We start from the raw sequence: 25,900 nt of genomic DNA, 5'->3' as shown, positions 1-25,900 counted from the left end.
AATCTGTTTGTTAGACTGGCTGCCAAACCTCATGCTAGGTTTTTAGAAAGCTTTAGATAATCACTGGTTTATGACAGGTACAACTATAGCAGCTCACCAGTGGATGAAAACTGCTATTCGTTCACTGGAAAGACTAATCAAGTACAGCAAATACTGGCAAGGGCAAATTACATTTTTCACATAAGGAATATACTTAAAATGAAATGATTAATGATGTAAAAAGTGAACTATATTGCAGCTGAAGCACTGATTGTCTTTGATGACAATGAGTGTACAGTTGACTCAAGATAATCTACTTACTCCTACTGGAGAAGTTAATATGAGCCATTTTATATAGCATTTAAAACCACTGTTTCCTCTGAAGACTAATTAGCTGCTAGAGTTGGTAACTGCAATGGTCCAATCTGTAACATACTCCTGTCTCAATCCTAATCCTGCTCCAGAATATTGAAGATCAGACACCTGAATAGTTTTTTGGTTAAAGGCATCTTATGGCTACACCCCCCCAAATATAGCTTCTCTTCATGCCTTCTTCAGCTTGTCAGCTACAGGCTGTATCTCTCTAAACCAGGACTCTGGTCCAGCAACATCCATGGAGCCCAGGAACAGGGAGATCTGGTGCCAGGGCAGGAGCACAGCAGGGGGAACTGGCAACTCAACTGGGAGCCCCATGTCAGGGAGGCAGGCGGCATGGCAGGGAGCTCTGACCCTGATGGTACCAGGGAGCTCCAGCCCCGGCCATAGCAAGCTGGTGGCGAATAAACAGCTCAGACCCCGAGGAGTCTCAGCCGGGCAAAGCAGCAGGGGGCTGGTACCGGAGCCCGGACGCAGTGGGGCCAGGCTGGAGCCCTAGCCTGGGGACAGCAGGGCAGCATGGGCCATGAGGGGTAGCAAGCTGGGAAACCAATGACAGGGAACCTCGCTTGGTCCGGCAAATCTGCTTGTTCAGGACTGGCCAGGTCCCAGTGGCGCTGGAACAGGGAGGCCCAACCTGCAGAAAATTCCAACAACTTGATCTATGATCCTGACAACTCATTTAAAGATGGAAATTTCCAAGAGGCATCAGTTTCTTTTGTTTTGTTCTAAGGGGCGTCTAAAGACAGAGTTAGTGAATACAAAGTAGATAGCAATTCAATTTTCATCAGTGTCTATTGGTTTTCTAGATCACTTAGCCTCATCTACGCTGGCAATATTCATAAATCTCCCACCACCGCACTATCATTAGTATAGTTCCACCACTGACAGCAAGAGTGCTAGTATAAAGATAGCACCAACTGGCCACTGGAATTTTTATCATTTTATTGCCTAAATCTTCTGAAGAGAAGCAGATGGCAGTGGCAGAAATACCAATGGTTGAGCTACACTAGTACTCCCCCTTGGTGAACTGTTTCATTGATAATACAATACAGGGTGTTTCATTGATAATACAATACAGGGAGACTTCATGAAAAATGTCCATGCAGTTTTACAGTCAGGGTTGTGTCTATCTACTAGCTTTTCTAAACTGTATAGACTACTACTTCCCTGTTTTTCTGCCCCATCCATCTACTCAGCAGTCCTGACCACACACTACCTGTTTCTAGACTGACCTGCTCCACCTCCTTCCCAAAATGGAGGAAAAGGAAATAAATACTTGCTTTGTACTTCCCTATCCCACCTATCTGTAAATCACTAAAGCATATCCTCACTACTGCTTTAAGAATTTTACTGCTTCTTTAGCTTAAGAGTCACTTTGTTAAGCGCACAGTATAATAGTAAGAATTACATAAGGAAACAGAAGGTAAATTTAAAAAAGAAGCATTAAACAAACTATTTAAATCAAGGTTTTGGAACACAGAGCAGAGGTATTGCCTTGAAAAGTATGGCAATTGGATGGCCAGCGGCAGTGCAGCGGGCTGTGCAGCATGAGGCAGCAGCGGATGCCTGGCAAGGCCAAGAGCCACAGCAGCTAGGCGGGCAACAGGCCAGGCCAGGGCTGGTGGCAGGGAGGCCAAAAATGATCTCACCTGGCCTGGCAAAATCCTTCATCTGGGACCAATCAGGTCTCCAGGGTGCCTAACCAGAGAAGTCCAACCTGTATTTACAGTCTCAATATTGTATTGTGGTTCATTTAAGAAGTCAATGAATTCAGTTTAATCCAGATGCTAGATCAACATCAAGGAGAGTCAAAGGGTGTGTCTAGACTACCTAGTTTTGTCGACAAAAGTGGACTTTTGTCGACAAAACTATACCAGCGTCTACACTACCGCTGAGTTCTGTCGACATAACGTCGACAGAACTCAGCAGTTTTTTCGACGCTGGTATACCTCATTTTACGAGGCATAACACCTTCTGTCGACAGAACTCTGTCGACAGAAGGTGTTATTGCCTGTAACATTGCGTCCAGACTACGGAGTTCTGTCGACAAAGCACCTTGCTTTGTCGACAGAACTCAATGTGTCTGGACGCTGTTTGTCGACGGAAGTTTTGTCGACAGTATCTGTCGACAAAACTTCCGTTGACAAAACGTGGTAGTCTAGACGTACCCAAAGAAAAAACACCACCACGGTATGGAGAGGGCAACAGGCAGAAGTGTACTCAGCCACCTTTACACATTACAAAACACCTTAATACTTTACTCTTCTGTCCAAAAATGTAAAAAAATAAAATAAAAAAAACCCGAACTCACCACGCCTCATCTTTGTTCTATACAGATTTGAAAGATTACACAAAGTAGCAGGCTTTCAAATATTTTGAAAAAAAGACAATTTTGGACCAGTGCTCATGAAAAATGCCTGGTTTGGGTCAGGTTTTAGTGTGGCATTTGTATGGGTAACAACTAAATCCATACCACACTGAAAGTGAGATTCTGGGTCAGATGTATCCAAAACTGAGAACATGTATGCTACCTCAGATTTTGAGCAAAAAAAATTCTGTTTGGTATTCTAGCACAAGTTCAACTACAGCTCATCAGCTCATCTATTCATTATTACATTATTACATAATTACATAATGAATTCGTACAAAAGTCTGTGAGCATTCACTTACCTACCACCAGGCTAATAGCTACTGGGAAGAGGGGAGGAGAAAAGTCAAGCCCATTGTTGTAATGTCAGAACAATGAGGAGTCCCTCCATAAAAGCACATTTATATACAATTAAGATCACCTCTAGCATAGCATTACCGCTTGGCTTGATACAGAAGGGCAGGCTGTGAAAGTTTGCAAATAAGACTCTCCCAAGTACTTACATAACTCACTTCCAAGTACCCATGTCTGAATAGGAGTACATCTCTCATGGAAACACTTGCAAAACTGGATCTTTGAGTCCCTACCAAAGCTATTTTGCTTTGAAATCCTTAGCCCCTGGTGGTTTGTGCAGCACAGCAGAACAGGAGCGGCGAAGACCTGTTCCCACACCTGTAACCACCAGCGAACCATTTCAGGAGGAGACTATCCCCGCTGCTCGACAATCCAGCTGCTCGCCGTGCTCTGCCACGGGCGCGTAGAGCTTCGCTAACCCGTATCGGACACCGCCACCATCAATGAAACACTCGCCAGCGGCGCTGCCCCCACCCCGCCGCGTCACCTACTCGCGCACCGATCCCCGCGCCTCGCGAGCCGCCACCCAACGGCGCAGGAGCGCGCGCCGCGCTAACGGCTCCGAGCGCCCCCGGCAGGACGGGATGCCCGCGCCGGCCTGACCAGCGGGGGACGCCGCCCTCCAGCCGCCTGGACGCCGGCCCACAGGTTCGAGCTGCTCCGGTTTCACTCCGGTTCCCCGCCGAGCGATGGGCAGCGCAGCCCCGGAGGGGGGCAGAGCTGCCCGCTGCCCCCGCGGGATGCTACGGGATCCCTCGGCCCCGCCCGCCGCTTACCTGGGCGCAGCCTCCGCTCTCCCCGGGATGCGGCGCCGGGAGGCCAGCGGCAGCGCTGCGGAGCCCGCGGAGTCCCGGGGGCCCGAGCCAGCGGCGCAGCATGGCCCCCAGAGCACGGGGCCGCCGCTTCAGAGCGACGGCGGCAGCCGGCACGGGCAACTTGGTCCCCCTGGCCCCGCCCACCAATCGCGTCACGCCGGGGGCGGGGCCAGCCTCTCAGGCCCCCGCGCGTTCTCCGCGCAGCTCGCACCCTCCCCCACACGCGCCCGCGCGCGCCCCCTAGGCCCGCCCTCAGGCCCCGGGCTCCAGCGCGGGCCCCCGGCGCCGCCTCATGTTTCCTCAGAGCTTCTGCCGCCAGCCTGGGTCATCGGCCCCGGGAGCGGCAGGAGCCACGTGCACGGGGGAAGCGCTCGCCTGTCTGCACTGGGGGCCACGTGGGATTTTTCACACCCCTGAGCAGTGTAGTTGCAACATGTGGCTATCACACACCTGGCCTTCGCTGGGATGCAGATGGTTGTGATAACCCACAAAGCCAGGCTCGCTCCTCAGTCCACGAGTTTCAGCATCCATCAGCCCCCAGTGAAAGTAAAGTTAACTCCTTTGTGAGGAAAAAAACAACTCAAAGCAGCACCACATGCAAAACCTGCAGACAAGTGGGTCTGGCCCACGAAAGCTCATCATCTAATAAACCATCTTGTTAGTCTTTAAAGTGCTACATTGTCCTGCATTTTGCTACAGATCCCCACTGTTACTGTGCTCAACACTTCCCACAACTCCTGTCTCTGAAGAAGTGGGCTGTGCCCACGAAAACTCATACCATCTACACGTTTTGTTAGTCTATAAAGTGCTACCAGACCATTGGTTGTGTTTTCCTGTACAGACTAACTTAGCTACCCCCTGCTGTTGTAAAATATAAGCTGTAACACAAACAGGACATGGGCATTTTTACTATTCTGGTCACGTATCTGCCACCAGACAAATTTGAACCTGGGACCTCTAGAGCTTAGTGCAGGAGCCTCTACCCTTTGAACTAAAAGTCTGCTATCTTTTAGCCCCTGATGTAGAGGTCTCTTGTTCTTATCGATTGCTGTGGTCTTGGTGCCGTTGCATGGGACAGTGAACCACACTAGGTGTAACTCAAAAAACAACAAATAGTCTAGTAGTACCTTAGAGACTAACAAAACATGTACATAGTATCAGGAGCTTTCGTGGGCACAACCCACTTCTTCAAATGACCCGAGTATTGGAAGTCCAGATCCAAGAATAAATGAGTGAAAGAGGGACGGAGGGGAGAAGGAAAAAAGGAGATGGTGAGTAGATGAGCTTCAGAGGGATAGCTGAATTAGTCTGTAACAGGAAAAACTTAAAAAAACAATAAATAGTCTAGTAGCACTTTAAAGACTAAATAGTTACAAGAGGCTGATAAGAACCATTAGTTTGCACTTGGAAAGAAAAATGACCAACACCAGGTTCTACACAGACATCAAGAACCATTAGCACCTTCGTTGATTGGTTGGTTGGTTAAGTCATTAAGATGTGGAAGATAATGCGCTAGCCATCCAATATCCTGATTCATACCATTTGCATAAGAATTAAACTTGTGAATTAAGTTAAGTTCCAATCCTTCTCTGTGTATTTGGCTTGTGGAATTGGTCTGATACAAAACGGTGCCTTGGGATCCATTAATGAGTGTCCAGGAAGATTAAAGTGTTCTCCAACGGGTTTTTGTGTGTTGCCTTTTTGGATATCTGATTAGTGTCCATTAATTCTTTCCCGTAGAGACTGTCCAGTTTGGCCAATATACATTGAAGTGCGGCATTGCTGGCATTTGGTGGCATAGATCACATTAGTGGATGGGCAGTTAAATGAGCCGCTGATGTGGTTGGATCAGGTGATGAAATCGTTTGTGTAGGTGTGTGGGCAGAGTTGGCACCATTGCTGATTGCAGGGGTGGGTTCCTGGATGATTATGATGGAGGTGTGTTGTGTGGTTATTGGAAAGAATTTGAGGTTAGGGAGTTAGCAAGAATTGGCCTTTCCCCCAAGGCCTCTGAGAATGGGGGATCATTTTCCAAGACAGGTTGTAAATTTTGGATAATACATTGGGGGGGTTTAAGTTGTAGACTGTAGGTGATGATGACAAATGGAATTCTGTTCTTTTCTCTTTTGGGCCTGTCTTGAAGTAGTTCATATCTGGGTATTGATATGCCCTCCTAGCAAATCATTGGTATCTATTATTTTGATATGGTCTTTCAAAACAGTTGTGTTATCTACCTTATAACAATTTCATCTAGGCCAAATTCCCTTAGTTTACTTATGCATATATCATGTGGAAATGTGTCAAAACCCTCACTAAAAATCAAGATGTAAAACTGTACACCTGCCCCAAGCTGAAAATAACTCAGCAAGAAACAGGATGCCCTGACCAATATCTATTGAGCTATTGCCCAATATCACCCTCTCCCATCACAACCAATATTGCCAGAAAGTTGAGCTTTGGCACATCAAGGGCAGACATGGCCTAAGTTAACCAGTTTATGACTTTTACCTTTAGCAATTCAATTTGCAGTTCCACGATTAACACTCAAGAGCAAAGGTCAACAAAGTGCTGCAGAGTTCTGCCAGCAATATGCTTGTAGCTACAAAATCTACACCTTTTCTCTCTACACCCTCATCATTTCCCTCCACAGTTTCACTCACTGCCTGTTCTTCCTGACTCATAAGATTTGCCACATCAGATCATGCCAATGGTCTGTTAAACCGAGGTCCTGGCTCAAGCAGTGGTCTTTGCTGGATTCTTAAAAAAATAGGCAAACCCTTTAAAGTGCAATGGTACAAAATACGCAAAAGACTTTCTTGATGCCTTACACATGCGACTTCATTACCCCTATGATGGCTTAGCATATCCACAAAATGTTGGGCATAAAAGTATCCAATCTCTTTTTAGAATTCAGTGTTTTTTCATTTTACAGTCTGAATTCCAAGAGTTGTCTATGTGGTGTATGAAGAATTTCTTTTTTTTAATTGCCATTGAATCTATTTTCACCAAATCCTTCACACTCTTAAAATGCCTCTAACTTATTTGTAAGAGCTTCCCTGAAAGGCATGGACATTGAATTAAGGAGCCTTGACAAGCCGGAGATGGCAACTGGGATACGACTGGTCAAGCACAACTGGGCTCCACAGAATAGTAGCAGAGAAGGGGATGGGAAGCAAAAATTTGAAAAAAAATTTAAGTTGTCAAGGACTTTAAAGTGGAGCGGAGTTAAAGTGGGATATAGAGTTTAAGACAGTATACATGCACACAAACAGCTTGCAAGAGGGCAGGGTCTCTATCTGCATTTCAGAAGGGAATGCAAGACCATTTTCCACACCCAACATTATACTCACTACAAACAAAAATGCTATGGTAATTTTCATGTTCAATGAAAATCGACAGGCCAGAGTTTTAATTTTATAGTTTATCATGTGAGATTCAGCCATGTGGTAACATGACTGGCCAACACTAATGACATTATATCTAATTAAGAAGTCAGCAGATAACTGAAGGGAAGTCATTCCCCAGACACGCAGTACAATAATCATAGCACACAAAGCTGGAACCGGACGAATTGCAGGCTTTCGTGATCAAAAGCATAATCAGAAAGGGACCCCAACTAGGGGAGGGCAATTACAATGCCCAGTTTTGGAACAATTGTGCCAACCATTCCATTGGCTTCAGTGGCTCTACTCGCATGAATAGGGGTTGTTGAAAGAGACCCAGAACTACTGTGAATGATTAGAAATACACCTGGAGAGAGAGGTGAAGTTGCTGAAGATTCTCAACTGAATGTAGAAATATGGGGGCTATCGGAATGCAGAGCCTTTCCAAATATAATCAGATATAATTTTAACTTTCAAATTGTTTTGGCAACACCGTCTGATCACTCTTCTCTCTTCCCAGGACACCAGGGGCTCGTCTACACTGGCCCCTTTTCCGGAAGGGGCATGTAAATTTCACCAGTCGTAGTAGGGAAATGCGCGGGGGATTTAAATATCCCCCGCGGCATTTAAATAAAAATGTCCGCCGCTTTTTTCCGGCTTTTAAAAAAGCCGGAAAAGAGTGTCTACACTGGCCCCGATCCTCCGGAAAAAGCGCCCTTTTCCGGAGGCTCTTATTCCTACTTCAAAGTGTAGACGGCTTTTTTAAAAGCCGGAAAAAAGCGGTGGACATTTTTATTTAAATGCCGCGGGGGATATTTAAATCCCCCGCGGATTTCCCTACTACGATAGGTGAAATTAACATGCCCCTTCCGGAAAAGGGGCCAGTGTAGACGTAGCCCAGGATTTGGATACTGGGATTGACAACTCTCAAGCTCTGCCAAAGAGTGACAAGGCTATTGTAAGCTGTCTGCTATTTTACTCAACTCCATGAACCCCATTCATGGCTCCTTACCACTGGGGAGGAGAAACTGGCACATTTCCCTTGGCTCAGGTTCAGGTACCTTAGTTGATTCAGTATTGCTGGTCCATGAACCTGGGCAAAAAGCTCCTCTCTCCTTCACTTATGTTCACACTGCAATTACATTCTTTCGAAAAAAATTGAAAGAACAGTGGGGGTTTTCCAACATTGGTAAACTTCTTTCTATGAGGAAGAAGCCTTTTTCTGAAAGAGCTCTTTTGGGAAAAGGTATGTGTGAACAGGGAAGAGGGAGTTCGAAAGAAGAGGAAAAAGCACAGCTGCCCTGGTGGCCGCTCAGTCCATAGTAATCACAGCTTAAATGCGAGATAGCATCCATTCAGTGTGGACACTATCTGCCGAAAAAGCAGATGGCTTTTTTGATGCGCTTTGGCAGTGTGGACACTCTAGGGTACGTCTAGACTACATGCCTCTGTCGCCAGAGGCATGTAGATTAGGCTACCAGACATAGGAAAATGAAGCGGCGATTTAAATAATCGCCGCTTCATTTAAATTTCCATGGCTGCCGCGCTGAGCCAACAAACAGCTAATCAGCTGTTTGTCAGCTCAGCGCGATAGTCTGGACGCGCGGGTGTCGGCATCAAAGGTATTTGTCGACTACCCAGGTATGCCTCCTGGGATGAGGTTTACCTGGGTGGTCGACAAATACCTTTGATGTCGACACCCACGCGTCCAGACTATCGTGCTGAGCTGACAAACAGCTGATCAGCTGTTTGTCGGCTCAGTGCGGCAGCCATGTAAATTTAAATGAAGCGGCGATTATTTAAATCGCCGCTTCATTTTCCTATGCTTGGTAGCCTAATCTACATGCCTCTGGCGACAGAGGCATGTAGTCTAGACGTACCCTCTCTTTTGGAAGAAGTTTTTTTTGGAAGATCTCTTCTGGAAAAGCTTCTTCTGAAAGAAGCCTGCAATCTAGATGTAGCCTTAGAATGTTATAACACAGTACTTATGTGCTCATGTCTCTCATTCATTATCCGTCTTTTACAAACATTACCCTGACTTTCCCATCAATGTTCTTTGCAGAGAAAAAGAGGAGGAATTAAATTAAACAAGCTTGCTAAACAAATTGGTTCAGTCAAATCTTGGTCATGAGCCTACAGTCAGTCAAATGAGCCTAATTAGGTAAGGCATTAATGCAACAGTCTGCCTAGAATTATGTTCTACAATTACACACAGTATCTGTTTTACACATTAAAACAGAATGAACTTTCTTCAGCTGCCAAGGGGAAGCAACTATTTTCAAATGTCTTCTGAAAAACCATCTTCTCCCTCTGCCTCTCATTTGCTCTTATTTGACCTGAACATGCCGTAATTTCAAGGTTTTGGAGATAAAAAAATCATTGCATACAGCAATTTTCACACAGTAGTTGAGTCATGTTGCCCATGACATGAATCAGGCTATTATGCAACAAATACAGTACTACTCTGAAAAATACCTGAGGTCCTTATAGGCTTCACAGACCCTACTCAATGCAGTTTTAGATCAGATCATAGCATAGACATTGATCCGGGTCTTAGTGGTAGGTTTTTGTGGGAGTGGATGATTTTAAGGGTACATGTTGCCATTACGGTGACTGAGCACAAGACAGTGTTGAGAAGTTGCTATCCTGTTTGAATAGCTGTTTCCAGAGGATCCAGAAAGAGCGCTGAGTAATCGCTCATATATTCCAAGGGCTCTTTCAGGCAGGTACAGTAGGTTTTTAGCAATCACACTGTTTAGCACAAGAGGCTGTCCAGACATTTAGTAAGGCAATACAGGCTGAGAGGCTTTCAATTTACAGGTCATACCCAGCTGTACATTTGTTTCAATGGACCTGTGTGGTACCAGCTAATGGCCCTCACCTCAGTACCTGACCAGGATCAGAGTTAAGATTATGACAAGATGGCAAAAACTCAGCCCAAAGATGACTGATCTTATGCTGGCTAGCCAGGGAAAAGCCTCAAGAAATTGTGGTAGTCTTGTTAACTCCTTCAGGTGAGGCAGGATGTATTTTATCATGTTTCCAATTTAAGTGTGGTCAGATTCTCGGCTTCAACTCAGATTCTCTGCTCTTCTTGGAGGTCCAGATATAGCAGTAATAGCCCTGAACGCTTTATTTAAAAACGCCCAAATGTATACTGAGCAAGATACAGACCTCATTGTAGTAACCAACACCTTTGCCACCTTCAAACTGCAGCACGCAAGAACTACATTTTAAGATTACCTGGAAACTGCAGCTATCATAGAATCTGCCTGTTTATAGAACGCTACATTTCTCACAGACTATATGCTCTGTGAACAGGAGCGACTTCCAGTTAGTTTCCTACACTTTAAGATACTCAGGTTTTATAGATTATTAAAACTAAATGGCTTGGGTACCAGAGGTTATTTTGAAATAACTCCGGAAATAACTATTTTGAAATAGCACAATCACACAGCAAATCCCCATTGAAATAGCACAGATTTATATCAAAATAGCATGTCCACACTGATTTGAGACTGAATTGCATTTAAAGCTCCATGGTGGAGACCAGGCACTCCATGGTGGTGAATGCAGCACACACGGTCTCATGCTCCCAGGACAGCAGTTTCCAGACTGAGACATCCTGGTCAGCACAAAGTTCCTTGAGGTCAGTGACCTGCCCTTGGTGCTCTTCCTCAAAACTTCTGTTGGGGGCATGTCCCTGTGTTCATGCAGCAGGTCCTCATGGGGTTGCCTGTGCCTGTGGCTCTCACGGAGTCGGGAGGTGTTGGTTGCACCATGCTCACAGCTAGCCCAGCTGTGAAGAAAAGTTACAAGGATAGTGTGGCAGGGTCAGGCCAGAGGGGGGAAAAGGCAGCCCCCAAAGGCTAAAAACCTGCAATTAGAAGCAGAGCGCTGCAGGACAATTAGATGCAGCTGGGAGGGAGCTGGCTCAGGCAGATTGGGACCAACTAACTCCTCTGCTGGCTGAAGGCCTTTAAAAGCCTCAGCAGTTGGAAGCTGGGGGGGGTTGAAAGGACAGAAGGGAGGTGAAGGAGAAACAGGGAGCGAGTCATGCCTGCACTAGAGGAGAAACAGGCAGCGAGGGAGCCCGAGGCAGCATGGCCAGGCTCTCTACCACATAGACCTGCTGTAAACCCCAAACTCTGGGGTTGGGAGCGAGAGGCCAGTCCCAGCTGTGGCCAGTGTAAGAGGGGCCCTTGCCACGGGCAGTCATCCCAGGAGACACCGTGTATGAAGCCGAGCCCTGATCTCTGAGCCAACACTGAAGGTCTCCGTTCAGACAATGGTAACGTGCTTCAAGCAAAGCCATCTGTGGCCTACACAGTGGGCACCTTCCTGTAGGGGCACAGATGTCCCTGTAGAGACAAGCAGGCATGAGAAAGTACTGGGCAGGCCAGCAGCCTGTGGGTAAGTGAGGGGAACAGGATCGGGCAGTGCAGCTTCCCGCTGTGCCACGCACATGCTGGATGTGGCAGTGGCAGCATCCCAGAGAGGATTTCGACCCCTGCCCAATGGAGCTGGTGTGCATGTTGAAGGAGGTGTGAGAACACAGATGTTGCTTGCTGGGAAGGGTGGAACTGGGGTCTCCTGTTTCTCCCCTAGTAGTTCCCAGGCAGGGGATCAGTGACCTTGGAGAATGCGGCTATGACCGTGCGCTGTGTGTGACACTGCTGTGTGTTTCCATGACCCCAGCCTCCTTAATGGGGGCTTGCTGTGGGAAGGTATCCCACCACGGAGTCCGGAGTTAGGTAGGCCTGTGCGGGAACCTTGTGGGAAGGAGCGACTGATTCCTGTACGAGAACCTTATGGGGCTGGGTGCTCCAGACCGGCACTCCAGCCTGTGCACGTGGGTGGACATGTGCAAGCCCCAGGCCGAGAAGGCCAAGTGGAGTGCTAAGCCCCTTGCAGCCCAGCGCCTGCCCCTATGTATAGATAGGAAAAGTGAGGGAATTCAGCTGAACTACCTTCCCCAGCCTCATCTGAGCCTTGGGAGACATCCTGGGAGGGGGACTCGCTCCAGGGAGAGGACTACCTCCTGGCTAAGGATGTAAGAATTGTGTAATTCACTAATTGCATTTTTGCATTAACTATTTGATTAGACAGTAGAGTGGCACCACACGGAGCCCAGGATCAGCTCTGTAGCGCTGCCCTTTGAAGTATCCCTGCCTTTCCCCCCTCTTGCTCTATTTGATAGAGGCAGCAGCGGGGGAAAGCAACCAGTCGACTATCCAGTAAGCAAATGCTTAACATCCCTACTCCTGGCTGGCAGGCACAGGGTCAATGCTAACTTGCTCCTCCTCCTCCACAGCCCGGCCACCCTCCTATAGAATGATGGGCGTGTCCAGGCTGGACTTCACAGGGGGCGGGAGAGGTGACTGGCCCTCCTCCCACGATGCCATCCAGCTGCACATAGAAATGGCCTGTCTGGGGTGCTGCCCCAGAGTGGGAACTTTCCTCCCTGGCCTTGGTATAGGACTGCCTCGGTTCTTTTAGCATGTGGATGTGCCCTTCTGGGCCAGGCTGGCAGCCATCCGGCTGTAGACATACACATTTCTATGCCTGGTGCGGAGATCCTTGGGGTTAGACTCCTCTCCCCAGACCTGTGATCTGGGATCTCTGCACCAGTCCAGGCCAGTGCCATTTCTCCCAGGGGCTTCTGAGCTGGCTACAGCTGCGCTTGCAGCTGCGGGAGGCTCAGAGGGAGTGTTGGGGTCTGCCATGGCAGCAATGAAGGCTGTGCAGGGTGCTGCTGTGTGGCATGTGGCTAGCAAGCCCAGTGTGGTGCCATGAGCCCTTTCCTTTATGCCTGCAACTTTAAACCCTGCAGAAGGGAAGCCATAGTTTTCAGGGGTGTGGACAGAGTGGCCACCAGGGCAGCTGAGAGAGGCCCCGGAGGCCAATTATTTCAAAACAGCAACAGCTGAGTGTCTACACTAACCATATTTTGAAATGGGCATTATTCCTCGTAGATTCAGGGGTGGTTATTTCACTATAACAAACCCATTATTTTCAAATAATGGGCTTGCTGTGTGGATGCTCACCTTGTTGTTTCAAAATAACTCTGTCGTGTAGACATGCCCTGAGAGATTGTCTCTTATGTGCTACAGCAGTCAAGAGAAGCTGGTGACGCAAGACTTAACAGCCCTCTGGCGAAGGGATCTTATGACGTCCCTTCTTTGGTTATAGAAAGGACACACTTTGAGTCAGACTGAAAATAATACAGATAAACTTAGTTTGTATAAAATGCTTTATTAAAAAGATCTGAGTAACTCATTAGAAAAGGTGAAAAAGTATTTACAGTAACTGCTGAAATATCCAGCACTCCAGCAATCCATCCAGGAACAGGCTGAATTATAACAGGAGAAAAGCTTTACATAGACTACAAGAAAACTGCACGGTTTGGGCACATAGTTGAGAGTTCTTCAGAATTTGAGAGTGATTTCTCTCAAGTGTAGGAACTAGCCGTGGAAGCTGTTTTCAAACCATCTCAGATTAACAGGTTATAGGCTATTTTAACAGTTTATAGTTAGTAGACCTGCACCTAAACATCACTATAGGAGAGCAATCATGGAGCAGAATTAATAGTCAGAATGTGAAGGAATAAAAAAATATTTGCCAGTCATGTCACTCCTAAGGCATCTTCTCTGGCTGCAGGAGGAAATTCTTTGATTTGCTTTTCTACCCCTATTCTCCATCTACAGAGAAAGGGAAATGAATGCAAGCCGGGGAAGAGGGGAGGTAATGAAAACAAGAAAGAGGACTTCTTAGTTTTGCTGATTTTTTTTTTTTTTTTTAATTAAACTAAGGCTAGGTCTAGACTACAGTCCTTCATCAGAAAAAGCGACACAAATTGTGCTCTGCAACTTGCGTAGCTTTTTTATTGCTTTTCCAAGAGGCTTTTCCGCTATTTGGCGGAAAAGCCTCCTCTTTCGGAGGAGCCCTTATTCCTCATAGAAGTAGGTATACAGGGCTCCCCGAAAAAGCGCGTTTGCTCTTCCGCAAAAAAAGCAGAAGAGCAAACATGTTCTCTGGATGCAGTGGAGTTTTTCTGGGATACCGCTGGTATCCTGGAAAAACACGCCAGTCTAGACGTATCCTGAGGGACAATAAATACATTCCTTAGAGTGGAGATAGAGGAGAGGACAAACCTATGTGGGAAATAAGCTGTAGGAAGATAATCTTTTATTCTTAGCATTAGCAGAGACTCAGTTGCTGCTGAGTCTATATTAGTCTATATTTAAAAGGGATCAAAATAATTGCTGTTCGGATGGATTGTAAAACTCCCTCTCCCCCCCCCCCCCCCTCCAATGGTAGGAGACAACAGTCCTAGGAGTGAGATACTACAATCCTAGAAGTCTTTTAGCATCTTCACTCTGTGCCATGAGAGTTTCACTAGCATACTTCTGGAGAAGCTCCATCTTCTTTCTCCGGACAAGAGCTTCCTCAATCTGTAAACACAAAATATAAAATCATTCAACCTTTCATTTAAATCACTCAAACTCAGAGATTCTAGATCAGGCAAAAAGAAACCAGTCTGTGAAGGCTGGAAGAAGCGGGCCTTTTAAGAGAAGGTGTTACAGGTTGTATCTTTCTGGTCCAGTACCCTCGGGACCTGACTAGGGATGTTAAATATCAGTTAATCGAATAGTCAATTAACCTCATGAATTTTTTGTATCGGTTAGTTGACTATTCTATAAGCCCTGGGGATGAGGCTGGCAGCCAGTGCACTCCATCCCCACTCCTGAGGAGCCCCCTGTCACTCTGTACTGCTGCCTCTGTATCAGAGGCAGCAATATGGGATGGCCAGGCAGGAGCTGGTCCATAAGGGGAGCCAATTTAAAAACTAGCTCCCCTTGTGGACCGGCTGCCTGTCACCCCATGCTGCTGCACAGTGTGGTGTGGCAACAACCCCTGTCCAGGTGGAGCTGAGCTCCCAGACCCTGCATGAGCAGGAACGGAGCTGGGCTGCCTGCCTGGCTCCTAATGCACTTGAAATGCAGAGCTGCAGCAGGGATAGGTCCCAGCTTGCTAAAAAAATTACTGGTGGGGGAGAGGGGAGGGGGAAGACAGGAATAAAGCATGGAAATGCATGTAGTCTGTAACATTAACCTATAAGCTTTTGCTTACTGGTTAATCAACTACACTATTACATCTCTAGAGGGACTGACAGTGGGACCCTGGCCCTGGCATTGTATCTGCAGCCACCCTGACTATTTCCCTGACCCCCCCCCGAGCTTGAAAACCACAAATGAGCTATTTGCAGCACTCTGAAAGCTATGGAGGGTGAGAGGAGTTGCTGAGCATCAGGCCCCCGTAGGGATACCCAACCACAGATGTTGCTGGACAAGGGAAGTAAAGATCCAACTTGGACTACGCAGGACAGAAGCAGTGGTAATAGTAATAGTAGTATTCATATTGCTTGCAATGTTCACCTAAAACTGTGCTGCTCATCAAAGGTTATTATTGAAATGGAAGAGACTGACTACTTTAGAACTTTGCAACTACACAATAATATTTAAAAAGTCTCTTTGCACAGACTCATTTGCCATTTTACTGAATAAGATGATCTGCTCAGAACTCTGACTAGATAAAGTAATTCAAGTGAGCCAATTTCCTATTTCAGAGCTTTTCAATAAGGCAAGATGAACAAACAACAGCTCTAAAAAGTAGACTAATTCCATACCACAGTAGGTTAATTTGTATGTTTGCTCTTCATTTCAAAGTCAGACAGCAAGACTAATTAATTCTTTTAATAAAAGAAAACTGCCTGCATGTTTCGCGGTCTTAAAATTACTAACACTACAGACATTACAGACACTAATTTTTAATTAAAAATAACTTTCTCTTCAGCTCTAATGCTAGACTGCAGTAGACAAACCCATTAAGACAAGGAAAGGATGGTTTAGTCATTAGAAATCACTAACTCTTGCACAGATCAACTTGACACACAACTTTTCCACTTGAGAAATGGAATCCCTCTAATTCCCCTTGCCTACATCATCAACAGTAGTTCAGCAAAGGTGCCCTGCCCTGACTGTTCTTCACAGTGTTGTGGTCACTGAATCAACAGCAGCATTTCTTTCCCCTATAATTTTGCCATCTCAGTTTAGCATAGATTATCACTCTGTATCAAGAGCTTCATTTGGGTCTGTTACTGTCGTCCTTGCTTTCCCTGGTGCCAAGCATGATGGGGTGAGGCAGAGGCACATCTAGTTCTAGATAACCATAAACTGGGTGAGACGCCTCAGGAGTTGTTTCAGGTAAACCACTAACGCACCCTAGAACAGTTTTAAAAGTGACTGATTTCAGGCTCATCTAACTAGGGTCATTTTAAAAAAGAGTTACTTGTTTCCCAAACCATAGCAATAAAAACAGAGATTTAAAGGTTAAGAAAAAAGGCAAGATATCAAAGACTCCAAACTAGGGCTGACAAGTGATTTTAAAAATCTCAATTCATCGCACTATTAAACAATAACAGAATACCATTTAAATATCTGTGGCTGTTTCCTACATCTGGCATGTAAATATCTTGCAGTGCCATTTGAATGCCTGTTCTCACTTCCAAGTGATACTGTACACAAGAAGCAGGCAGGGCAGCGGTTGCTCCCAGGGTTCCCAACCCCAACGCAGGGAGGCACCTGTTCCCGGGCTCCTGCCCCGGCCCACCGCAAGGCAGCAGCTACTCTTGGGGCTCTCTACCTCTGCTGCCCAGCCCTGCTGTTCCTGGGTTTCCTGCCACCCCATGGGGAATGGGGCTGCAGTCTTTCCTAGGGCTCTCTATCCCCAGGCCGCTGGCCCGTGGGCTGCCGCCAACCAGACCGGTTCCCTTTCCAGCCACTCCAAACCACTGCGCCCGGGGCTCTCTGGTCTAGAGAGACAAGAGGGTCTCGGATCAGAGAGTTTCAACCTGTATGTTGATTTATACATGACTTTTTAAAGACTCTCAGATGAAAGCATTCAAAACGACAAGGGTTATGTTCCGTAACACCCCTAGAAAGTGAAACATCCCCCTTTGAGAGATGGGTGAATGGAGGTGAAGAGCTTAAGTGATTTCCACAGCGAGCCAATACTCAGGAAGAGAACCAAGAGACCTGCCCCTTAACCAGTAGAATACACTTACTATAGGATGCCTGCCACAAATTAGGTCCCACAATGTAACAAGCAGAAAATGGTCGTGTGTGCATTTGTCTTCCTGTTATTTCTTACCTCTTGTTGCGATGGCACTGGAACATGAGCAATGAATTTCTGCTGGCCTTCTTCACCTTCTTTTTCTTTGCCGCTTTCTTCATCAGACTACAAAATTCAAGAAGTTTTAACAGGTTTATTTTGCCATTTCCATCAACAAGGCACTATAGCTAAACCTCACTGATCTGCAGTAGTGGAGGCAACCCCAAGACAAATTAATGAGGCTTGTGAACTACAAAGCATTGGGGGCAAAACACTGTAGGAGGCATTACTCTCCAAAGAGCAAAGGGAAAGTACCACACCACCCAGACCCTGCTACTTAAAGTCCTAAACCAGAACTGCTTACGTTGCTCTGTACCAGGTGCTATTCCTTGTGCTGCTAACGTATGGACATGAGGCCATGTTCTTACTTTTCCACAAATTTCTCAGCCAGGGCAGTGCAGAGCAGCCAGTTAACTCGGGCTGGGGATTAGGGGCCTTTACGGAGATATCCATCTCATTCTTCTGTCAAGTGACTGATCCCTCACTCTTTCCTCCTTAGAGCAGGGATGTAAGCAACTATTCGACTATCCGATCAAGCATAGTCGCCTGACTAGTTGCTTCTCCACCCCCCTGTGCTGCCTCTGTGGTAGAGGCAGCAAGTGGTAGAGGAGCAGGAGCCAGTGCTGGGGGGGAAGACGGCTTAAAAACCAGTTCCAACCAGCACTGTCTCCACGGGGGGCAGGGGAGGTAGAAGGGTAGCGGGAACTGGGTGCGAGCCAGTAATCAGCTGTCCTGGCTCGCACCAGGTTCACCACGCTGCACTTCAGCCTTTTAAAATGTATTAAGAACATGCTGGCTCTTGATACGTTTAAAAGGCAGAGCCACAGAGGAGTTAGCACCCAGCTGGGAGCTAATCCCGCTGCAACTCCCCCACTTATTGACTAAATCGACTGGTCAAGGCAAAGTCCATCAACTAGTCAATTAGTTGATTAAACTAAATTTAACATGACTACGCTATAGCTGGGCTCAATGTAGTCATGGGAGATAACAGATATAGACAGAGCAAGGTCATGGAGGAACAGCCAAGCAAACTTTGCCAGATGGACTAGTTCCTAGTACAGGCCCAGCAAAGCATTGCGCAAGCAATAAGAGCATGCTTCTGCAATGCTGCTGACCTCCCAGGAATAGAAGACAGCAGGAGCACTACCTCAGGATCTCAGTGTGGGTTAGGGTTGGAGTGACATGCACATCCCACACTGCACTGCAAGAAGCATGATGTCACGCCACTACTCCAGCTTGTTAACACCGACAGGACCTTGCTAATCTGTGCTTCACAGAAGAACAAAGCTGGAAGATGGTTTTGTGGTACGTCAAAGTGAGAATAAGTGAAGTTCTACTGTACGCAAAACAACTAGCTTCAATAAGTTCAACTACAGACACTAAACATTCTGCACACTGTTCTATGTGTACCGATAAATACAAACTGTTCAGAAAGATTCTTCAGCTCAAATGCCATTTAAAATCAATATCCGCAGCTACTCAGAGCTCCCCAGAAATAAAAAACTCAAAAGTAATCTTCTTACGTGATTTTCTTTCAAATCATAGGAAAAAGCCTTCCCAGACTGCTGACTTGGGTCACACACTAAGCAGGACTTAAAATAAAAAAGTCCCATTCTAGTGTTAATTTGTATCAACCACAAACACTCCTGCAGAGAGTATGGAGGATAGTGAAATTCTCCTAACAACAAAGTAGCCACTCTTCTTCCAAATAGTTAATGCTTAAGACATCTAAAGGAGGCTCATGCTACCCAGCCTAACATTAATTACTATAAAAACTTGAGTCTCTTTATTCACCATGGTACCTCATCATCATTGACAGCATAGATGTTTATTTCTTCCTCTTCCTCCTCCTTGTCACTTCCTGCAAGTCGTGCCTCTCTCTCTACTTTCCATTTTTCCATTGCTTCTGCTATCACTGGTTGGAAAAATAAAGTGGTGACACTACATAATTAGGTTTAAAAGTAATGTCAGACAAGAAAGCTGGTTACAGAACTGATGCTAATTCTTCTGAGCTTTTGTATAGAGATTTACCACACACTTGTGGGTTTTGCCCATGAAAGCTCACGATACTATATATATTTCTATTAGTCTCTAAGGTGCTACAAGAATATTAGTTTTTTTTCAAGTTACAGATTAACATGTAGAATAGTAATAGAAATGTAGCCGTGTTAGTCTGGGGTAGCTGAAGCAAAATACAGGACTATGTAGCACTTTAAAGACTAACAAGATAGTTTATTAGATGATGAGCTTTCGTGGGCCAGACCCACTTCCTCAGATCAAATAGTGGAAGAAAATAGTCACAACCATATATACCAAAGGATACAATGACAATTAAAAAAAAAAGAACACACATGAAAAGGACAAATCACATTTCAGAACAGAAGGGGGATGGGGTGGGGTGGGGAGGTGAATGTCTGTGGGCTAATGATATTAGAGGTGATAATTGGGGAAGCTATCTTTGTAATGGGTAAGAACTAGATCCTTTGTTTAGACTCAGATGTAGAGTGTCGAATTTTAGCATGAATGACAGTTCAGAGGATTCCCTTTCAAGTGCAGATTTAAAAGCAGGATGCAGGTAGTTAAGTCGTTGAGACAGTGTCCTTTCTGGTTGAAATGGCAAGAAACTGTTTTTTCTTTGTGATCCTGTCTGATATCTGTTTTGTCCACATATTCACTCTGCTGATACCATTATTGGACCTAACCAAGTGAGTTATAAGATCAAGAACACATATTCCTGCGCATCCAGAAATCTAATCTATGCCATCATGTGCCGAAAGTGTCCGTCTGCTATGTACATTGGACAAACATCTCAGACACTTCGCCAAAGGATCAATGCCCACAAAACAGATATCAGACAGGATCACAAAGAAAAAACAGTTTCTTGCCATTTCAACCAGAAAGGACACTGTCTCAACGACTTAACTACCTGCAATCCTGCAAGGCTAAACCACGTTCTGCTTGACTCAGATTTATTTTCTCCATTTTATAGTCTAGCCAAATGAAATGTATTTTTATTTAAAGTAACAGGAACAGGTTGTAAAGATTTCATGTTGTGGATAGCCACTCTTGGGTTACTATACATGGGGCACAGAAACTTACAAATGCTAATGCACCTTTAACATAAAAGCAGCTGGGCTACTTCAAGTTACAAGGGGTGTGGACATTACACCACTTCTCATTTTTTCATGTCTTTACCTGATATTGCAGCCTTCACATAAGGGTCCACATCTATCTCAAATCAGCCTGCATATATCCTGCCAGGACTACCAACATATGCAATGAGAGCCCATCTGCACCATTCAGTGTTAGTCAATCTCCTAGCAAAGAAGACACCAATGTCTCTAAAAAACCCACAAATTTGCTAATAGCTTTCTTACCATGCACTTAGTTACAATACCCAGAAGGCAGACATTTCTCATATTTGACAGCAACAGTGGAATTACTAGCCCCTCTTTACTCAAGTAAATAAATAAAACTATAGGTGGGAAACTGACCATGATCATTTAGCTGTGCTGCTGTGTGATAGCATAAGTGGTGAAAAAGACAGCTACTGCCAATTAGGAAAGTTCAAGTATTGTATAATCATTTAATTCTACATTTCACATGAGCAGAGCAGAAGAGCGCCTGGATGTCGTCTCGTAACTGCAGACCTTTTAAGATTCTTTTAACAGGAAATAAATAAGATCTCATGTGTTACTGCATTGGGAAAGTCTGTCATTTTTTCCCCTCCCAATGTATCTGAATCACCCATAAAAACAATTATGGTCTTACACAAGCTTTTGAAATACACTATTACTAACTGTGGTTTGCAACCTATCATTTAAACAGCTTTTGTTTGATGACTGGAGGATAGCTAATATGATGCCAATTTTTAAAAAGGGCTCCAGAGGTGACCTGGCAAATACAGGTTGGTTGAAACTATAGGAAAGAATACAATTGTCAGACACACAGACAAACAATTTATTGAGGGAAAGACTCAGCATGATTTTTGTAAAGGGAAACCAATCTACTAGAATTCTTTGAGGGGGTGAATAAGCACATGCACAAGGAGATCCAGTGGACATAGCGTACTTAGATTTGCAGAAAGCCTTTAACAAGGCTCCTCACCAAAGATTAAGGTAAAGTTGTTATGGGATAAAAGGAAAGGTCCTCTTCTGGGCTGAAAGCTGGTTAAAGATAGGGAACAAAGGGTAGGAATGAATGGTCAGCTTTCAGAATGGAGAGAGGTAACTAGTGTTGTTCCGGTGTGTACTACACCCAGTCCTAACCAACTCATTCATAAATGATCTGGACAAAAAGGTAAACAGTGAGGTGGCAAAATTTGCAGAGGACACAAAACTACTCAAGATAGTTAAGTCCCAAGCAGACTGTGTAGAGCTCCAAAAGAATATCACAAAACTGGGTGACTGGGCAACAAAGGGAAATGAAAGCCAATGTTGATAAATGCAAAGTAATGCATATTGAAAAACAATCCCAACTATACATATAAAATGATGGGGTCTGAATTAGCTGTTACCACTCAAGAGAGGGATCTTCGAGTCACTGTGGGCAGTTATCTGAAAACATCCACTCAATCTGCAGTGGCTGTCAAAAAAACAGACTGTTGGGAATCATTAAGAAAGCGATGGAGAATGTCTTCTTGCCTCTGTATAAGTGTGTGCAGATGTGGTCTCCTCATCTTCAAAAAGCTCTCTCAGCATTGAAAAAAGTTCACAAAAGGGCAACAAATTAGGGTAAACGAACAGCTGCCATATGAGGAGAAATTAACAAGACCAGGACTTTTCAGCCTAGAAAAAGAGATGTCTAAGGGGTTGAAGATATGGTCGAGATCTATAAAATCATGAATGGTGTGGAGAAAGTGAATAAAGAAAAGTTATTTAATCCTTCTATAACAAGAGCTAGGGGACAAATGAAATTAATAGGCAACATGTTTAAAAAACAAAACAAAAAGGAAGCGTATGCCCCCCTCCACCACCACAATGCATAGTCAAGCTGTGGAACTCCTTGCCAGAGGATGTTGTGAAAGCCAACACTATCAGAGAGTTAAAAAAAGAGCTAGGTAAATTAATGGAGCATAGGTCCATCAATGGCCATTAGCCAGGATGGGCAGGGATAGTGTTTACCAGAAGCTGGGAATGGGCAACAGGGGAAAGATCACTTGAGGGCTGCCTGTTCTGTTCACTCCCTATGGGGCACCTTACATTTGCCTGACAGTGGCCAGATACTACTCTGGTCTGACTCAATATATTTATTCTTACACACCAAAAAGGTTAAATATCCAAAAATATGATTTTCCTAAATCAGCTAAACTCTAATGAATTGCCCACCAAAACAACCTTCAAGTACTCCATAATCATGAACCCCAAGTCATTCAAAAGAAGCTAAAGAAAACACACTCCTTACAGAATAGTAATAGAAATGTAGCCGTGTTAGTCTGGTGTAGCTGAAGCAAAATGCAGGACAATGTAACACTTTAAAGACTAACAAGATGGTTTATTAGATGATGAGCTTTCGTGGGCCAGACCCACTTCCTCAGATCAAATAGTGGAAGAAAATAGTCACAGCCATATATACCAAAGGATACAATTAAAAAATTCTTTGTGTTCATTTTTTTTATTTGTATCCTTTGGTATATATGGCTGTGACTATTTTCTTCCACTATTTGATCTGAGGAAGTGGGTCTGGCCCACGAAAGCTCATCATCTAATAAACCATCTTGTTAGTCTTTAAAGTGCTACATAGTCCTGCATTTTGCTTCAACACTCCTTACCGTATGCTCTAGAAGCCAACAAACATTACCTCACATGAACCAATTAAATTCCCTACCTCCCTCCTTTCAAGCCAAGGGGCTTGGGCGTCTCAATTTATTACAAATGGCAGTGTCACGTGGGGAGAAACTTTCTTTGGCAGTCATGTGAATCCAGTATATTGCCCTTCCTGTCTGTAGCCAGTGAAGCCAAGATACAACACTAGAAGTTTCTAATGTTTGCAGCAGCCCCATTGCCCTCAGATCCTGTTCTCACTCTAATGCTTCACTCCTCCCTCTATATCTGGGCTCCCAGCGCCTTCTTGTTCCCACTTATTGCCATCTTCCACCCACATTAGGCTCTATCCCACAATGTTCCACCAGTTGCTATACCAAGTCCTACAAAAATCTGACCCACTCCTTTCACTGTGCTCTTCCACTATTCCCTGCACAGAGTCTCTAATCCCATTCTTGCCAAACGCTTCAGTCCCACACTGGCAGTGGCAGCCTATTCAGATACCAATGTTGCTGTCTTTACCGACTCCCCTTGTACACCTATCACCCTCCTTCCTCCTCCTCTCACCACTGCTTGATCATCACCTTCTCCCTTGTATCATCTGGATCTATTCTTACCTACTTCTGCCCCTGCACATTCTTTTCCAGCACCCAGAAGGAAGCCAAATTATGCGCTGACCCCAGGTTTGCAACAAACCCCCTGATTTCAGGCACTAACACTAGAAGCAGTGTAGTATTGGGGAAGCTAGGCAACAGCTCGCAGTCTTTAGAGGCTCTCTTAACACAGTTCTTCCTACTGCATAGCGTTCAGCATTTCTGTGCAGCTGAAACTGCAGGGAGTGAAAAGAGATCAGGCTTTGCAGCTGAATTTGGGAGCAGTATATTGTGCAACATGGGAACCGCTCAAACACATTACAACCAAATGTTTGCTCCTATCTGCAGCAGAACTTTGGCAAGTTGAGTACACAGCCTGGATTAGCATCTATGGCAAGATCAGGTTACAGAGTGGCAAGCTGAAAAGAATAACTAACTCTGCAGGAAAAACTTCAATTTAGAAAGAAAAGGCTGTCCTTAGGGACTTGAAAAAAGGGAGAGTTTAACCCAAACTCCCAATGCATCAGCTGTGGCTCACACATCATCATTTGACTCAGCTGAAGTATGCAATGAAGGTGCATCTCCACATTCACAAAGATTGCGATAAGAAAGGAACAAAGTCAATGGAATAATATCAAGTCACATATTAACTAAAAACTACACAGATAATCAATTCAAGAAGGTAGAAACCGAGACTTATGAACCTAAATATTTATGGAAAACAAATTAAGTCAGAGGGGAGAAGAGGGGGAAAAAACCCCCCCCAAAAAACAAGTGAAAGGCAGTATTTGATTACTATAGAGCATCCATGAATAATCAATTACAGCAGCTCATCTATTTCCTCTGTGGCTCATCTAATTCGCTTTAGGCTCATTCCTTTCATAATATATGAATTAAAATTAATAGTTTCTCCTGTATCCTTCTGCTTATAGACATAACTGTGCAAGCATATGCCAAATGTTAACTGGAGTCAGATGGTACATTACACAAATGGTTTCTACTCCTTTATGTAGCAAACCATTGTGGATCAATAAATAACCTAACCAGTCTTCCCAATGCACATTTCTAAGTACTAACTTTAGGATAGATTCCAATGGATCTTCTTTTGCAAGATGTTCTACTGAACTCGGCTATGGCCCACTATAGTGAAACTAGCACTCAGGGCTACTATCGCTTTCCCTGTGGACCTCAAAGTGCTACGCAAAGCCCGAGTCTACACTGGGGCATGCCTACATTATGCGATAGTTCAAATTTCCTAAGTTGGAGTTCTGGGCACCTGATGTTGAGAAGTCGAGGGGCCATGCCCACACTGCAGGCAAGAACTGAATTTGCTCTGAGGTAGTACGTCCACATTCACAGAGCCGGCCTTGGACTCAGAGCCCCAGGAAACACTTTAGGAACATGCCAGGACAGGACCAGGATGCTTCTGGCGTCCGCTTGGCCCAGAAAACAGCAAGGGGTGCTTACAGGGGCTGTTCTCCATACCTGTGTCCCACAAGGTACTCTCCCACTCCCTCCTCCATGGTGGGACAGAAAAGGGACACAGTGGGGATACCACAGTGCTGTGATCATGGAGACAGAGCTGCAGCCAGCAGCGCCATACTCGCGGCTCTCATGCTGCACCTCATGCTGCAGTACATCAACAGTGTAAGCAAGTTGCTCCAGCAGGAACAGAACAAGGCTATAGGATGACGAACCCTTGTGTGGCCTGCAGGCCCTGCTCAGCCAAGTCCAGGTGCTTCTGATCCTGTGCATGCTCCTCAATCCCCTGAACATAATGGAATGCTGCTTCTGGTGGAGAGAGACAAGCTCATACTGGTGGGACAGCATCGTCAGAGATGGGATGATCAGCAGTGGCTGCAGAACTTCCACATGCGCAAGGCAATCTTCCTCGAACTCTGCGAGTGGCTCATCCCTGCCCTCAGGCAACAGGACACCCACGAGACCTGCTCTCACCGTGCAGAAGTGTGTGATCATTGCCACTCCAGACAGCTACTACTCAGTTGGGAATCAGTTCAGGCTGGGAAATCTAGTC

At 45.3% G+C, this 25,900-nt stretch overlaps 2 protein-coding genes and 1 long non-coding RNA gene across 11 annotated transcripts in view; 1 reads left to right on the top strand and 2 right to left on the bottom strand.

Annotated features, from left to right (window-relative positions):
• Positions 1–4,051, bottom strand: part of LOC102454815 (haloacid dehalogenase-like hydrolase domain-containing 5) — a 46,329-nt gene extending 42,278 nt beyond the window's left edge. For 5 of the 6 annotated variants that reach the window (XM_075939655.1, XM_075939656.1, XM_075939654.1 and 2 more), the window contains exon 1: positions 3,856–4,051. In XM_075939655.1, coding sequence (XP_075795770.1) covers positions 3,856–3,957 — 102 coding nt within the window. In that variant the 5' untranslated portion in view covers positions 3,958–4,051. The remainder of the gene's footprint in view (positions 1–3,855) is intronic. The other variant, XM_075939651.1, reaches the window with a different exon arrangement.
• The window catches only part of LOC142830987 (uncharacterized), a 46,463-nt gene continuing 24,163 nt past the window's right edge, over positions 3,601–25,900 (top strand). Inside the window, exon 1 of one of the 3 annotated variants that reach the window (XR_012906569.1) lies at positions 3,601–3,727. This is a non-coding gene — a long non-coding RNA (uncharacterized LOC142830987). Of the gene's footprint in view, positions 3,728–8,174; positions 8,236–25,900 lie in introns of those variants that run through there. The other 2 variants (XR_012906568.1, XR_012906570.1) reach the window with 2 other exon arrangements.
• Positions 13,517–25,900, bottom strand: part of ISY1 (ISY1 spliceosome associated protein) — a 32,157-nt gene continuing 19,773 nt past the window's right edge. The window contains exons 9-11 of one of the 2 annotated variants that reach the window (XM_006117591.4): positions 19,305–19,425; positions 17,490–17,576; positions 13,517–14,731 (exon numbers count right to left, since the gene is read on the bottom strand). In XM_006117591.4, coding sequence (XP_006117653.2) covers positions 14,632–14,731; positions 17,490–17,576; positions 19,305–19,425 — 308 coding nt within the window. In that variant the 3' untranslated portion in view covers positions 13,517–14,631. The remainder of the gene's footprint in view (positions 14,732–17,489; positions 17,577–19,304; positions 19,426–25,900) is intronic. The other variant, XM_006117590.4, reaches the window with a different exon arrangement.

The sequence above is a fragment of the Pelodiscus sinensis genome, chromosome 11 (assembly GCF_049634645.1).
Source record: "Pelodiscus sinensis isolate JC-2024 chromosome 11, ASM4963464v1, whole genome shotgun sequence".
NCBI lineage: Eukaryota > Metazoa > Chordata > Testudines > Trionychidae > Pelodiscus > Pelodiscus sinensis.
The sequence above is the reverse complement of the archived record's forward strand: the minus strand, read 5'-3'. Positions and strand labels throughout refer to the sequence as shown.